Source organism: Amblyomma maculatum, chromosome 3, assembly GCF_055883805.1.
Source record: "Amblyomma maculatum isolate TAMU_Amacu chromosome 3, ASM5588380v1, whole genome shotgun sequence".
NCBI lineage: Eukaryota > Metazoa > Arthropoda > Arachnida > Ixodida > Ixodidae > Amblyomma > Amblyomma maculatum.
In genome coordinates, this window is record NC_139346.1 from 130,813,845 (window position 1) to 130,828,958 (window position 15,114).

At 48.8% G+C, this 15,114-nt stretch overlaps 1 protein-coding gene and 1 long non-coding RNA gene across 2 annotated transcripts; both read left to right on the top strand.

The window, feature by feature from the left end:
• The first annotated feature begins 1,391 nt into the window (after nt 1–1,391).
• LOC146196034 (endothelin-converting enzyme 1-like) lies at nt 1,392–5,153 on the top strand. Its single transcript, XM_084596319.1, has 2 exons — nt 1,392–2,824; nt 4,772–5,153. The coding sequence occupies exons 1-2, from the start codon at nt 1,407–1,409 to the stop codon at nt 5,151–5,153; spliced, it is 1,800 nt and encodes a 599-aa protein (XP_084452445.1). The 5' UTR covers nt 1,392–1,406.
• A 5,030-nt stretch (nt 5,154–10,183) lies between these two features.
• LOC146196035 (uncharacterized) lies at nt 10,184–11,973 on the top strand. Its single transcript, XR_014705623.1, has 2 exons — nt 10,184–10,465; nt 11,540–11,973. It is a non-coding gene; the product is annotated as an uncharacterized LOC146196035 (long non-coding RNA).
• The last annotated feature ends 3,141 nt before the right edge of the window (nt 11,974–15,114 follow it).

Below are 15,114 nucleotides of genomic sequence, written 5' to 3' on the forward strand. Positions count from 1 at the left end.
GCGATTCCTGTTGCAGCTGTGGATCATAGTTAATAAAGTTGTTTAGAATGTCCCGCAGGCAATTTTCGAATTCATTTATTTCCCATGTTTTTTTTTTTTTTCTGAGCTACATACAGGCACTCTCAAAGGGTCATTGCTTCGTTCTCGCAGATGTTTGGTCGGGAAACAACATGCTCAAATAGTGCCCTCTCCGGCAATAATTTCATGGGATGTGACGAGCGATTCACTGCACTAGGTAGAGCCGGTCATCGCGTGGCCTTCAATTTGACCTACATTTGGCAATTAAGGAGCAGGAGGACAAGCTGCTGCTATGCTATTAAGGTATCCACGAAAAAAAAAACATGACAAATATTGTGTCTTTCCTTTTCTAAAACCAACGCACAATGTTGGCATGGGCTGGCCATTCACCATCAAGGAGTCTTAGGACAAAGTGTGGTTATAAATATACTGGCCCTTCCCTTTCACCAAACATCCGACCGCTTGAAGTGTAACCTTGTGGACCACTTGTCGCACCACAAGCTCATAACCTTGACCATTTAACCTTTGAGTGAACTTTGACTTTCAAACTTGAAGCTGAGGAGAGTGAGAGGGGTGGAGCATGTGATAAATAACATGAGTGATGTCACGTCGCGCTACCGCATGACATCGGTCGATGATATAAGAACAAGAAAACCGCGCCTTGACTCAGAGACAGTCATGTGCGCCAGTGGCGATGATACTGCGCTTAGTGCGTCATGCTGTTACCTACATCTAGCTACGAAAAAGTTTTACCAAGCGTAACCATGTTGTGAAGCTTTCGCAGAATGCACAAAACTCAACACCCCCTCCTCCCCTTCCCGCCAATACCCCCAATCTCCAACCCCTTGAGTGATGGGAAATCTTGTTATCCAGCCCCGCCCTATCGATTCAGCTCGCACTGACGGACAGGGGCCAGGAGCTGCTGGTAACACATGGGTCCCGTTACTAGGGAACCACCCCGTCTGGTGCCTATATGCACCACCGAATTATTTCGGGCCTAATAAATGTTGATTCTTCCTCCTCCTTTCGCTGAACTATGCTAAACACGCTCTAATTTGTTTCCTTCACAGGGACTTACTTCTCTTGGCGATGTGTTGCCGGCCATTGGAGAATCGCTCAAGAGCCAGGATATTCGCAAAGTGTCTTTATTCGTAGCGGCTCTTGCCGTTCTCGTCGTCGTTGTGATCATCATCGCCGGAATCGCGCTGAAAGGGCCCAATATACCAGGGCCTCCGAAACGGTTCTGCAAAACGAAAGACTGCGTCTTCCACGCCTGGCGGCTTTCCGCCAAGCTGAATCACAGTCTCGACCCGTGCAGAAACTTCAGCGCTTATGTTTGCTCCGCTTGGTCGCCACCCGAGCGCTACCTCGAGCATTCCAACTCGGCCATGGACGACGTGCGAAAATCCTGGTTTCCTGCTTTCCACCGCATGCTGGCTGACGGTGCGCGAATTATTAGCGCCGGACGCAAGCCTCTTGCCATGTACGCCTCCTGCATGGGCGATCAGTCTCAGTACGGCTCCAACGTTGCTATATTCTGGAGGTTCCTCGATGAATGCCAGCTGTCCTGGCCAGGTGAACGAGACCCAGGAGACACCAAAGCCCTCGACGTGCTATTGACGTTGGCGTTCAAGTGGCATGTTCCTCTTTTCTTTCAAGTAAGGCTGTTGCGCGTTGTATCTCCGATGAAGTGGCGCTTCGTTATAGATCCCGGTCCGCTCATACCTCTCATGTTCCAACACCACACGACGATAAAACAGGCCGGAGGATACGTCAAGTATTGGTCCACGTTTTACGCTATCCTCAAGGGAGTGCAGGATGAAGCTGAAAAAGACAAGAAGCTCATCGAGGCAACAATGGCAATTGAAGGGGATGTGTTCAAAAAACTACTGACCGCAATGCAGCCAGCAGTCGTCCAGCCTGTGCTGGTGTCAATTATGCAAATGGGGTATTACACTCAACCGCTGACCTCCGACCAGTGGCTTAAGGCTTTCAGGCTTCCTCAGCTCGAGCCCGCGGTACGGCCCATCGATGAAGTTCTGCTTGGTGACGTACCCTTCTTCAAGGTCCTGGCAAGCGTGCTTACTGCGTACACCGACAGCCAGCTTCTGGCCCTGATCGGCTGGTCATTCGTGCAGCTGTTTTCACCTGCGGTAGACTTTCGACTTCTGCAAAATCGGTACGGCCTGGGCGTCGCGTTGTACCGACCGTACTTCTGCGAACGACTCGTCGAGGCCGCGTACCCTCTTCTCGTAACAGCGCTTGGCTCTGTGTCGCGCTTCTCGCGAGAAGAACGCACCTTCGTCACGACAGGCTTTGAAAGCCTGGTTTCGGCCGCTGCAGACATGCTTGCAGAGGCAACTTGGCTGGACGAAGGCAGCCGGTCGCTCGCCGTTCGGAAAGTCTCTTCCACGCGCCTAGTTCTGTGGCCACCAGAGCGGTTCTTAAAGAGCAGCGAGCTCGAGCGCCTGTACAACGATTTTCCCGCCGAAGAAGCGTCGTTCGGCGAGTACTGGGTCAAAGCGAGTCGCAGCGCCGCGGCGGCGTACCGCCCGCGGGAAGACATCGACCCTTTGGGCTACCCAGTCAACTACGCGCTGCCGTACTTCCTCTACGATGCCGTGACTGGGTCCGTGAAGGTGGCCGTGGGCGCCGTGACCACGCCTCTCTACTACTCCAAAGGCACCAAGGCCATGTTCTACGGAGGACTGGGCTTCTACATGGCCCTGCGGCTGGTCGCGTCCATAGACAACCAGCGACTGAGGTGGCACCCCGATGGCTCGTTCGGAGACTTCTTTCTCTCCAAGTAAGCGCGTTCACGGTTGCCATTTCCGATGCAATATTGTTTTAGAGCGTTAGCTCCACTACTAGCATTTTTAAAGGTAAAATGATGCCGAGATTTGAGAACAAACGAAGGAGCGCAGTCGCTAGTCGCGTACGCCATCGCCGTGGCAGGGGTGCCTCCCCGGGCGCATCGCCATGTGTGCAAAATATCAGTGTCCAGCCTGATTTCGCTATTACGAACATGAAGATGACCCGCATATTTAGTCCGGGCCGCCCCCAAAATTTAACCTTGGCCAATTACGACCAAAACTGATATGCAGCCTAATCAAGTCCACCTAGAAAACTGTCTAGAGGGTGTTGGTTTAATTCGCCTGTGGAAAGGGCCACTCTCAAATTTGGCCCGGGCTACTCCTAAAATTTAACCTCCACCAATTTGGACCAAAACCGATGTGCAGCCTAATTTGACCTGGGCTATATCCCCAAATTTGGCCTTGACCAACCCAAAATGCAACATCGGCCAATTTGGAGCAAAATAGATGTGCAGCTAATTCAACTGCTGAAAACACGATGGTAGACCTCCATATATGCTCTGAGCCAACCCCGAAATTGGCTCGGGCCACCTCCAAAATTTGAGTTCGGTCGACTTGGAACAAAATCAATATATAGCGTAATTAGACTATAGTGACCACGAAGATGACCAAATTTTTCCGGCCTCTCCAAGTTTGACCTCGGCCTTTTCGGATTAAAATCCTGTTGTACATCATGGGTAAATACCGTCATTATTAAATAACCTGCGGAACCATGCATTTTCATTTCTGTGCATTATTAGTGCGTGCGCGCGCGCGCGCGCGTGTGTGTGTGTGTGTGTGTGTGTGTGTGTGTGTGTGTGTGTGTGTGTGTGTGTGTGTGTGTGTGTGTGTGTGTGTGTGTGTGTGTGTGTGTGTGTGTGTGTGTGTGTGTGTGTGTGTGTGTGTGTGTGTGTGTGTGCGTGCGTGCGTGCGTGCGTGCGTGCGTGCGTGCGTGCGCATTGCACTTCGCAGCCGCATTAATCTTGCACCTTTTACGTCGGTATTTGATATGATGGCTCTAGAGTTGCATCTGTTGGACAAAATGAAGTGTATCCTTGACCTATAGCACCTGTGTAGTATAACGCGTCTTCTTGCATCCATCCTGTTGTTTCACATACTGACTCCTTGAGAAGACATCCGTAATTACATAATGACATCTAGAAGCAATCACAAATTTATTAGCACTGCTAAACTTTCATGTCCGTACATGTGGCGAGTTCAAAACGTTGGCGTGAATTTGGCTTATTTTGTGCTGCTATACCGAGTAGACTCAAAAACGTTCTACTCAATACTTTTCTTTTAAATTCATGAAATTTGTCGGGTAGATGCGCTAAAAACGAAATTTTGCGCAGTTTCGTGGAATATTACCGAATCGAAATTTTCTGACTTTTTATTCTGAATTGACAGAGTTTTCAAGCTGCTGCAGAAAAATAAAGCACTTTACAAACAGAGGGCCTAACTGAACGAATGTTCGGTTTTCTGTTCTTGCAGCCAATAGTCGCGAAACAAAACGACTCCTAGCTGCACCAAAGCACCACAAAATGGACCGTGGCATAGGCTCGACGTGCACTTTGGAATGCGGAACTCATATTTAAGGCATGGTGATCCGTTACCTGTGGCTCAGCAGCAATGGCATGTGACTTCGGCGAACGATGTTCTGGAATCAAATCCCTGCTGCAGTGTCACGCCATTGAGAAGTACATAAGACTACACTTTAACAATAACTCAGAGCCTGAAGTTAAGCTGTGTCCATCCATTGCGGTATTCCATAGCCCACACCCGGCTTGAGGTATTAAACCTCTTTTCCAATACGCACACACCTCCATCACATGCACCCTGTCCGTCTCGCATTTTCACCTCCATTTCTGAGTCCATTGTGTCTGTGACCGCGCCGATCGCAGTGCCTCGCTAAAGGCATTCGAGACCAAAGACGCTTGCCTGGATGTCAAGGGACAGGGCGCTGGCAACGAGACCGGAACCGAGAGCAAGCAGCAGGGGAACAGCATATTTCCGGAGGTGCCCGCTCTGGAGGTGGCTCACAAGGCCTACCACCGCTCGGTGCGCGGCGACGATGCGCCGCAGGGTATCTCGAGCAGCCTCACCGGGGAGCAGGTATTTTTCATGACACTGTGCTACATGACGTGCACGCTGCCCGGAGTCGTAGGACCGCACACCGTGGACTGCAACAAGGCTGTTCGCAATTCGGCTGCCTTCGCAGAGGCCTTCCAATGTCCCGCGGGCTCACCCATGAACCCCAAGAAGAAGTGCTCCTTCTTTACCTGATCCTGCCAGCAAGGCGACATGTGTATATGTGCGGTCTGGTTTACTCTACGCCTACCTAAGCTTTTCTCTGCCTTATAAATGTGATGCAATATTTAGTCTTCCTATGCCACCCCCGAACATATGCAGGTTTTATATCAATGCTGATCTTACAGTTCTTACGTAAATTTTCATATGCTGATAGATGGTGCCTCACAAGCACTACTCAGTTATGTCTTAAGCAGCAGATGTGCGTAATGGAGCAGAAAACAAATTGAGGTCATTTCTCCGCTATTCTCTGACTTGATGTTACTGCATGTGCTTTGAATGTGCTTTGTGTTTTTCGAACTTTCTACGGCTCAACTGTTGTGTGTGCTGTGCTGCAGTTGTACTTTCCCGTGTATACCGACCAGCTCTCCGTATTTACTGCTACTACCGAAAATATAAAAGAGGGTGAAAATCATCTAAAGATTTGAATTTGTCGTTACAAAAATAAACAAAATAGTTTGAAATTGCTGCTTAAGGTATAAAAGTTTCACATTCCTCAGCTTCATGCACGTTGGCGTCGGAATTTTTGCCAAGTTCTACTGGTATATATTGTTACAGCTGCAGTGCTATTTTCATATTTGGCGGTCGGTTCCTGCAGTTAATTAAACCTCTTTTCCGCCAGCCGCCATAAGCGCGAAAAGCTGCTCGCTGTCTCAAGGGCACTGCGGAGAGGGGGGGGAACCACACTTTCCACTCTGCTTCCCTCATAAGAGTACTGAGAAGCTCAAGAGTGGAGGTGGCTGCTTCTGATCCTACAGGATTGGGACTAAGACTGGTAGATCACTGCCGCTAATTGTGGCGGGGGCTAGCCTGCCACCATATTTTTATCTGTTGTAGGCCGTCATTGCACCCGCTCCCATTTCGGTGGTGGACGACGGCTTTAGCGACGCGCCCTTTCTCCCCTCTACTTTTTCATTCTTCAGTCTGCACGAGGCAACGGAGGTGGCTCAGCTACAGAGCCAGTAGCAGGCCCGTGCATTTTCTTTTCCTTCTTCCTTCAGTCGCAACAGGCTCAAGTGTGATCGCTTACTATGTTTTCTGCAGAAGAGCTTGAAGGCGCAGATATTTCTTACACCTCCATCACATTTTTGGGCGGCAGTCATAACCGTATATTTCAAGCACCCGAATTAGTACCACGCCTATTCTGAAGCACGGCGACAGCAACTATTGCGTAAAAACACAAAGGTAAATCCGAGGACAATATATTAAAACACAAGCAGCAAAGAAAATATAGATTGCGCACAACACATCAAAAAGATGGAAGCATTCATCAGTCAGCGCCCCTGACGAAACGGCTGGTGCCGGGATGGACGCTGCTCGACGGTACGAGGAGTGAAATACGGCGATGAGGTTACGGAAGACTATCGGCTACTGATCTGGAGTACCTAGGTTTGATTCCGACCGCTGTGGTGGTGATAGAAACATTTTATTGCCATTGGAACAAATAGTGGGGGCGAAGCCCCCTGCATGGCACTTGAGTGCTCCCTTACTGCATGGGAGACACCCTTATAACGCAAAAGAAAGTCCTTGAAGAGCAATCCTCCTCATAGCACTGGAAATTATCTTCCGTTGGTCTTGAGGTGCTCTTCATGAGAGACTTCCAGTAGGACTCTGCGACGGTCGGTGATGGGGGATGAGGAAAGGTGTGGCATGTAAGCAGGATGTGTAGGAATCCTGGTTTCCCGCCGAGTCTGCATGATGAGGAAAACTGGTCTGAGCATCAGTCATGTAGAAGTGTAGGGTATGGAGCCGTCCGAGTCTGCAAGCTTCGCCAGTGTACGGCCTGCGCTATGGTGAGAGCGGGGGCTGGGGGTGTATATTCCCTTTGTTTGTCCCGGTAATACAAGAGGATATCACGGAAGGAGAGCAGGCGCTTCTCAGCCTGTAGAGGGGGCTCCATTTTTTTTAGCCCGGAAAATAAGACCTCGGGCTAGGGAATTAACCTCCTCGTTGCCAGGGAGGCCGGCATGTGCTGACGTCCAGATGAGGCTTATGGGGTGCCAGAAGTGTAATATGCGAGCAGCGGTGCGGGATATATAGCCGCCGGGCATAATTCATAATCGCAGATTTGGAGTCAGAGATAATGTTTGTGGCAGATGTAGAGATGAAAGCAAGCGCAGTGGCTGCCTCCTCTGACTCTGTGGTGGAATTGGTGATTATATTGAGCTGGAAGTAAGCAGTTTTGCTTGAATTGCCAATATCTAGAAGGCAAAAATTACATGTCCACCTGCATATTTGAATTTCGTCGAGGCATTTCCACACAGGATGTCTTCTTACATCTAAAACATCACATTATCGACAGTCAAACCTATGACACCAAAGCCATCCTAGGTGTGGATCTGACCAAAGTATTTCATAATGTTACACATTCAGCAATCCTTCAGAATCTTAAAACCCTGGGAGTCGGCACCAGGTTGTATAATTACGTCCGAGACTTCCTCACCCAGCGCACAGTAACACATACCTTTGGCGACCGCTGCCTTCCGGAGATCACGCTAGGTGCACGAGGTACGCCCCAGGGCGCCGTCCTCTCCCCTATGCTATTCAACATAGCACTTCTTCACCTACCCGAAAAATTAGCTAAAATTCCTGACATTCATTTCAGCCTCTCCGCCGACGACATCACTGTCTGGGCTAGCCGAGGCAGCGATGCCGAAATAGAGGAACGCGTACAGAATTGGCACTAAACACCATCGACACTATATGTAAGGGAACGTGGCCTAACTTGTTCCCATCAAAATCAGAACTCTTTCTCTATCGCCCCGAGCAATACGATACAGGCAGTCCGCCTATTTCCCTCAAGCTAGATACCCATTCGATCCCACTAATATCCAAAATCCGTGTGCTGGGTCTAGTTCTTCACTCCGATGGTGCACATAGAGAAGTCATAAAGACGCTCCATACACAATGTCAACAGACCACCCGACTGATTCGCCGCATAGCCAACCGCCGGGCAGGCTTACGCGAGCGAAACACAATCCGCCCCACCCAGGCTTACATTATAAGCCGCGCCACATATGCCCTCCCATACCTCCCCCAAAAACAAAAGGAGAGAGACCAGGTGAACGCGCTCCTACGAAGTTGCACGAAAACGGCTCTACGACTTCCCCCCAGCACATCTAATGCCCGACTCCTTAAACTCGGTGTGCACAACACTTTCTAGGAACTTAGAGAGGCAAAATTAACGGCACAATTATCCCGCCTATCCAACTCGGCGGCTGGCCGCACTTTATTATCCCATGTAAGCCTTAGTCCAGTTACACACTCCATTGACGGTGTCCCCCTTTCTCCTAACCTCCGCTCTAACCTTATAATACCATCGGGAGTTCAGGGCTCTCGATACATCTTCGGATGAGAGAGTCTAATTTTCTCTTTTCATCCTCTCTAACATTTACGAAGGGTGTAGCGTAGCACACTCGGCTAAAGATGTAAGCTTGTACTAGCTTAAATAGGCTTTTCTCTTTAAGGTCTCTGCCCCTAAGGGAGATTCTCCTAAAGATGCCTAGAACTTGCGATGCGTATAGTCATCTAGCTTTTTTTTGACGTCGTCATTGTATCCATTTTCCTGGATAAAGATCGAATCCCAGGAATTCTGATGTGTTCTACTTTAGGAACAGTTTTACCTTGGACTTTAATTTCGAGTTTTAACCCTATGTTTTTCCTAAGTGATCCAGGATTGTAGACGAATAGTTCCGATTTTTGCGGTGAACACGAGAGGCTCGTATCGGCGGCGTAGGTAACTACCGTGTCCGCTGCCTCCTGCAAACGCTCTTCTATGCTCGCGTCGTTCCCTTGTTTAACCCAGAAGTTTACGTCATTCACGTAAATGCTGAAATTTAGACCCTCAATTTTCTTGAGGTCCGTGGGGAGTCCTCTCATGGCCACGTAGAAGAGGAAAGGCGATACGACAGAGCTTTGCGGCGTGCCCTTGTTCCCTAGCTCCACTGCAGGGGACTCGATGTCTTGAAACTTTATGGAGACGTTTCTGTCTGACAGAAAGTCCTTTATGTAATTGTAAGTCTTCTTACGTACACCTATATCGATTAAGCCCTGGAGTACAGCCTCGTGCTTGACGGTATCGAACGCCTTTGTCAAGCTAGCCCAAAGGTCGCCTGGTGACGTCATCCAGTCCTGACGTTGACCGCATGTGACGTCATTAACACTTCCTATTAGACATGACCGGATGTGACGCCATGACGTCACATCCTGCCTTGATGTCACGGCTGGTGGCATCATGAGATGACGTCGTGGCCAGTCATTACTCATGACTAATTAGAACTAGTCAGTGACTAGCTAATCATTATTACTTAGTACTGGTTAGCGACTAGTTGGGCGAAGGCGAGTGCAACGATAATGTTAAGAACCGATGTAGCAGGCCCCCTACTCCCCGGCCCCGGCACGCAGGCCTATGGGACTGAGGCCGGGATCTCCGCGGCTAAAGACAGGCGAAGCGACAGTGTTTCTTCGCGGCTTCAGCCGCCAGGCGGATAGCTGCTGGTTGGCGGGGGGACTCGCTCCGCAGTTCCCAGGCTTCTCTACTGTTTATCGTACGTCGGCGGCCATGATTTTGTAGCGAAAGCTACTTGGCCCCGAACTTGCGCCCCGCCGGGGTGGTGCAGTGGTAAGACGCCCGACTACTGTGCCGGAGTTCCCGGGATCGAATCCCGGCCTCGGCGGCTGCGTTTCGATGGAGGCGAAACGAAGTGGCGTCCGTGTGCTGTGCGGTGTCAGCGCACGTTAAAGATCCCCAGGTGGTCGAAATTACTCCGTAGCCCTCCACTACGGCCCCCCTTTCTCTCTATCCACTTTCACCCCCACCTTCATCCCTTCCCTTACGGCGCGGTTCAGGTGCCCACAGAACAAGTGTGACAGATACTGCGTCTTTCCATTCCTATGAACCAACCAATCAACCAACCGAACTTGCGATTTCGCCGGGGCTGTATTCCGAGGAGACACAGAATGACCTTCGGCCGTTTCCTGGCGTAGCTGGCGGAGGCCAGAGCATAGAGAAAGAGATTGGTAAAGAGCGGTCACTCGGCGAAAACTGGCCCCAGGAAATGACGCGCGACTTTTTGCGCTGCCGCCGATTGATGGATGGCGGCACCAACGTGCGCATGCGCGGACGCGCGCGCGACGGCACTCGCTGCAGCGGTAGCCCGCCGGAGCGCTAGCAGACAAGAAGTTGTCGAAGGAATTGCGCTTGTGTGCTCGTGCCACGCCGCGCTTGTGCGGCACAGACCTCTTGTGGGCTGCTGCGCGGAACGACAGCGGTTTGGAACGACGGCAAGGTGAGCAACGTTTTTTGCTTAACTACGCTGCATTTCAAGCAGTTTACGCTGACCATGCCGGCCGGTGCCAATAAGTTTCGCAGCTCATGAACAGGCACGCCGGCTGTTCAGGCGCAGTTCGTTACGCCGTAACTCTGGCGTTTCCCAACCACGGCAAGGTGTAATATGTTCTGTTCCCGGGAAACAGCTTCATTTCGAACAGTTTAGCTCGTCACGCTTGACAAAGTGGCATGTGAAGGCACCAAGGCAGGCCGTTGCGCCAAAATGGCGTGTTCGCCGGCCGGTGCGGCCATGCTGACGCAGTTTGCCGAACGGCTAGTTTTGCTAAGTGTCGCGTTTAGCAGAGCAACGGTAAAGTGAGAAACGTTTCATTCTTGACTTTCTTGTCAATCTGTGCAGTATTTCAGGCAGTTTAGCTCAGTACGGCGGCGACTGCGCTTCACAAAGTCGCACGTGAAGGGCAAGCTAGCAGGCATGACTAGGCGTGCTGACCGCCGCGGTGACGTGACATGGCGATTTTGCGAACGGCTAGTTTTGCGTGGTGTCGCGTTTAACAGGGCAACCGCAAGGTGTGAAATGTTTCATTCTTGTCAAACTGCGAGGCATTTCGGGCAGTTTAGCTCAGCAGGGTGGTCTGCGCTTCACAAAGTCGCGTATGAAGGGCAAGCCAACATAGCGTACCCGCCGGCCGCGGTTTTGCGAACGGCTAGTTTGGCGTGGTGTCGCGTTGCATGTAACGGGACAACGTTAAAGTGAGAAATGTTTTATTATGCAGCAACCTTCATTGCTTCAGCTGTTCAGTGCTCTTGAGGAATGTTGGTAGTTTAGTGGCTGTTATTTCACTCACTGTAGAAATGCATTTTCATATATGATCGGTTAGCCTGCATTTCCTGACCTCTACGTTGCAACAGTAGCTTTTGTATCCATTTTACGAATCACAGCTTTTCTGTTCTGGACCATAACTGCTGCTCACCAAGTCTTCAGTACGCACCCACATGCACAGTTATGTGCGCGGTGCAGTGGCCTTACATTTCATTGCAACCTTCTGCATCATGTTCATTCCTTTTCCAACAGCACTGAATGGACCCACGGAGTGCAGCCGAAGCGCGGCAGATGCGACGAGTGAACGGAGTGGTCTTCCCCCAAGCGTCAGTACTTCTCTCTGCCCTGAACAATACAAGTTACCCTTGCTAAGGTAGCCGCGACTGAGACTGTGTATTTTATGTATTATGCCTGTTTTGCTACATATCATTTGCCATAATTTGGAAATCAACGTTAGGCTATTTTTTGTCTCTACCTAAGTGCTGTTTCTCGCCTTGTGTATTTTTATTTTTCTGTATTTTGCACATCGTCTAATGTGTGCCACGTTTTGTCAATGCATCCGTCTACATCTGTTGCGTCTCTTGTGTGTTTTTATATGCAGCAAAATAAATGTTCATTTCACAAAGCACTTGGCGTTTTTTCTGCAATACTGTTTTGCAAAGGCTGTGGCGCAGCTGCGTTGATGGCCAATTTAGAGAACTGGAAATCCATTTTTAATCTTGTTATGCATGCTGAACATAAGTAGAAACACTAGCAGACCGTGTAAAACCAAAATAATGCGCCAAAAAGGCAGGGAAGGGCGCAGCACATGCTAGCATTCAAATAACGCGCCTTTCAGCAAGACCGGAAGTAGTTGCCGCCGGCCGCTTGGTGCACTACAGTCAAATGGGCAGTAAAACCCCTTGATACTTTGAAAGTTACGCCAACGATTGAACTTTGCCGCCGCCGCGCTACCTCCTCGCCCCTTGCGCGCCCCTTCGCTGAAGGCCATTTCTCCGCCCGATTTCCTGAGCGACGATTGGTCTCCCTGCCGTTGTCCTTGGAAACCAACGCGCGTCCGGCGTTTTCCTTGTGTTTTCTTTTTCCTTCGCGCCATTTTTCTCCTAGTCTCGGCGAGCGAATATTTCGCGCTGTGCTTTTATTGCAGTGTGCAAGCTCTATGCCGTGCTGTTGCGCGTACAACTGCAGCAAGCGGCCTGAAGATGGTTATGCGGTATTCATGATATCTCAAGGCAAGCGTGACGGCTTGCGCACGAGTAAATGGAATCACAAGATTAGTCGAACGACGTTTATTCCTAGGAAGAACAGAGTTGTTTGCGACGTCAGGTGCCTTTCTCACTCCCCGTAATAACGCGTCACCTGACGCTGCGTTTTTTATTCCTGCTTGCTCCTCAATATTTTTGCGGCGGCAGCATGTTCATTGTATAAAAATAAGGTTGTCCTCTGCAGCATGCTGAATATTCTGCGAGGCTCCAAGGCTCTATCATTTAACACGCTTCGACTTCTGTACAGTGAGAAACAGGGCGCTATAATCTGCTTTTTGCTGTCAGAGATAACTGGAAAATTACATTCTCTCGATTGCATTTGTCGCGATTATGCTAGGATCCCTGGCCTCCTTCACTAAAAATCAAAATTCGGGCTTGTAGAGGAGCTAGCCTTTCCAGCTTGTACTTGTAGTGTGCGTCGTTTACTCGGGAGCAATTAACGCTGGCCCTGAAAAACTCTTTGGCAAGTAAACCCGAGGTATTGCGGGTAATCTGCACTAGTTAGGTCGCACGGCAATTTTTTTTTTCAATTCTTGAATGTGTTGCCATGCTTCGACGCACGCGTGGGTTAAAAGATATGCGTTCGTTTTATCAGGGATACGGCCAATGTGCAGGAGGTGTTCATATGATCACACACGCTTCACTTTGACCATGACTACTTGGCGTTGGCAGGTTAACTTCGCTTTGAAAGCTGGAGCTCTAAAACCGCGATTCCGCGTATTCATTTATTGCGAGAAAAGTTATCCCATCGATGTCAAATCAGCCGGAATCATTGCATCAATTTTCTGTATTTACGAAACTTAAACAATCAATAATGATTATAGTTATGATGTAAAAATAGGGGAACATTTTGCGAGCAACAATTCTTAACACTGTAACATATTACTCATTTCAATTGTATGCAAGAAGTTTTTTTTTTTCACCAAGCCTGAGTGATTAACTCATCGCTCTATGTTCTAGCTACATTTCACTGAAGACCAGTTTGAGCCGCCAATATTACACAAACTCGAAAAAAAAAACAGGCCAAACGCAGTTCCATCAATTTTCTCTCACCGACCTGTCCTGAAGTAAAGGAAGCCTCCTCGACAGAGACATGAACCTCGCTCTGATAGTAGTCAGTTATTTCAGAGGCTTGCTCTTTTCCCACCTCCATTTATGAGAAAACAAGAAAGTATAAGAATTAAAAGTCAATGTATAGTTGTCTCGTCAGATAATATGAGATAGAGATATGACTGACAACATAAGTCAATGAAAATTGAAGTATATCAATGGGTCATGGGGCGGCATCAGATTAAATATAGTGATGGTTATGGATAGTGATAGGTAATGATGGTGACTGCTGCGGATAATAATAGTAAATGATAGTAATAGGCCCGGATAGAGAGTTGATAGTGTTCGTTGCGGATAGTGACAGTTACGATAGGTCTCTGGCATTAGTAGATATAGTGATAGATAGGATAGCGATAGTTAATGAATTGGCAGTTATATGCTTTCTCATTTCCGCACGTTGAAGACCTATGTGCACCTTGTAATTTTTTTATTTGATTGTCGCGTTCAATGAAATCAAGCTCTTTTACGTAGCTCATGAGACTACAGCATGTTTGCCCCAGAACTTCAGTGTGTCGGCCATAGGGCCGACCAATCCTCCCAGTGTACCCTGCTGTCTTTTAACCACACGCGAAGTCAGTGAGGGGCCGCGTACTCATAAAATGATTTAATTCATCCATCAGCATCATATCAAGACTGCCGTGGCAAACCTGGTTCTTGCCTCGAAGCAGCAAGGAACAGCTCAAAATTTGGTTTTATACAAAATTAACTAATTAACACAGATTATCGCGGATCGTTAACTAGCACAGTGCCATTACACTTGGCCTAAGTTTTCCAACGGTATACGGTTCGATGTTGCAGCTAAAATTTAGATTTTAATTGCAATTTACTAAATATCAATTAATTTGGCTCAGTAATTGATCGAAATACATGTACAATTAACCAATAATCCAATCTCATGGTTGATCGCGTGACATATACTATGCTTAAAGAGATAGCTTGACAGTATAGCGAAATAGACTAAGTCCTGCTTTGACCTTCTCTGATCTTGAAGTTCAAAGCACCAGCCTGGATCGTTTTCCGAAGTTTTACCGCGGTGACAGATTTCACGCTCTAAAAAAAACAAACACAAAGTCAGAGGCAGTACTAGATTAAGTGCACAAAGTAAAACCTTATCATGAGACTTAAAAAGTGTCTGTAGCACAGAACTCGCCTGAAAGCTTTGTTTATCAGTATTCCCCATTCAAACAGTTCTAAGAAGAAACCAACCAATTCATGACCTTTACTTTCGGCATTCTCAATGCTTTTCTCGCAATTTTTCAAAAATTTTGTGCACTCCTGAAGCGCAGACCTGGCCCAAAAGCTCGCGCTTCACTCACTGCTGCGGCCGGCCGGCGGGCGTCAAGGAGAAAAAGCGTGTCGTGCGCAGCGCTCGCCGCCGCCGCGCGAGGAGAATCGAGGAGGAAAGCGCGGCGCGGAGGAGAGTGTCGCTACTTTCAAATTATCAAGGGACTT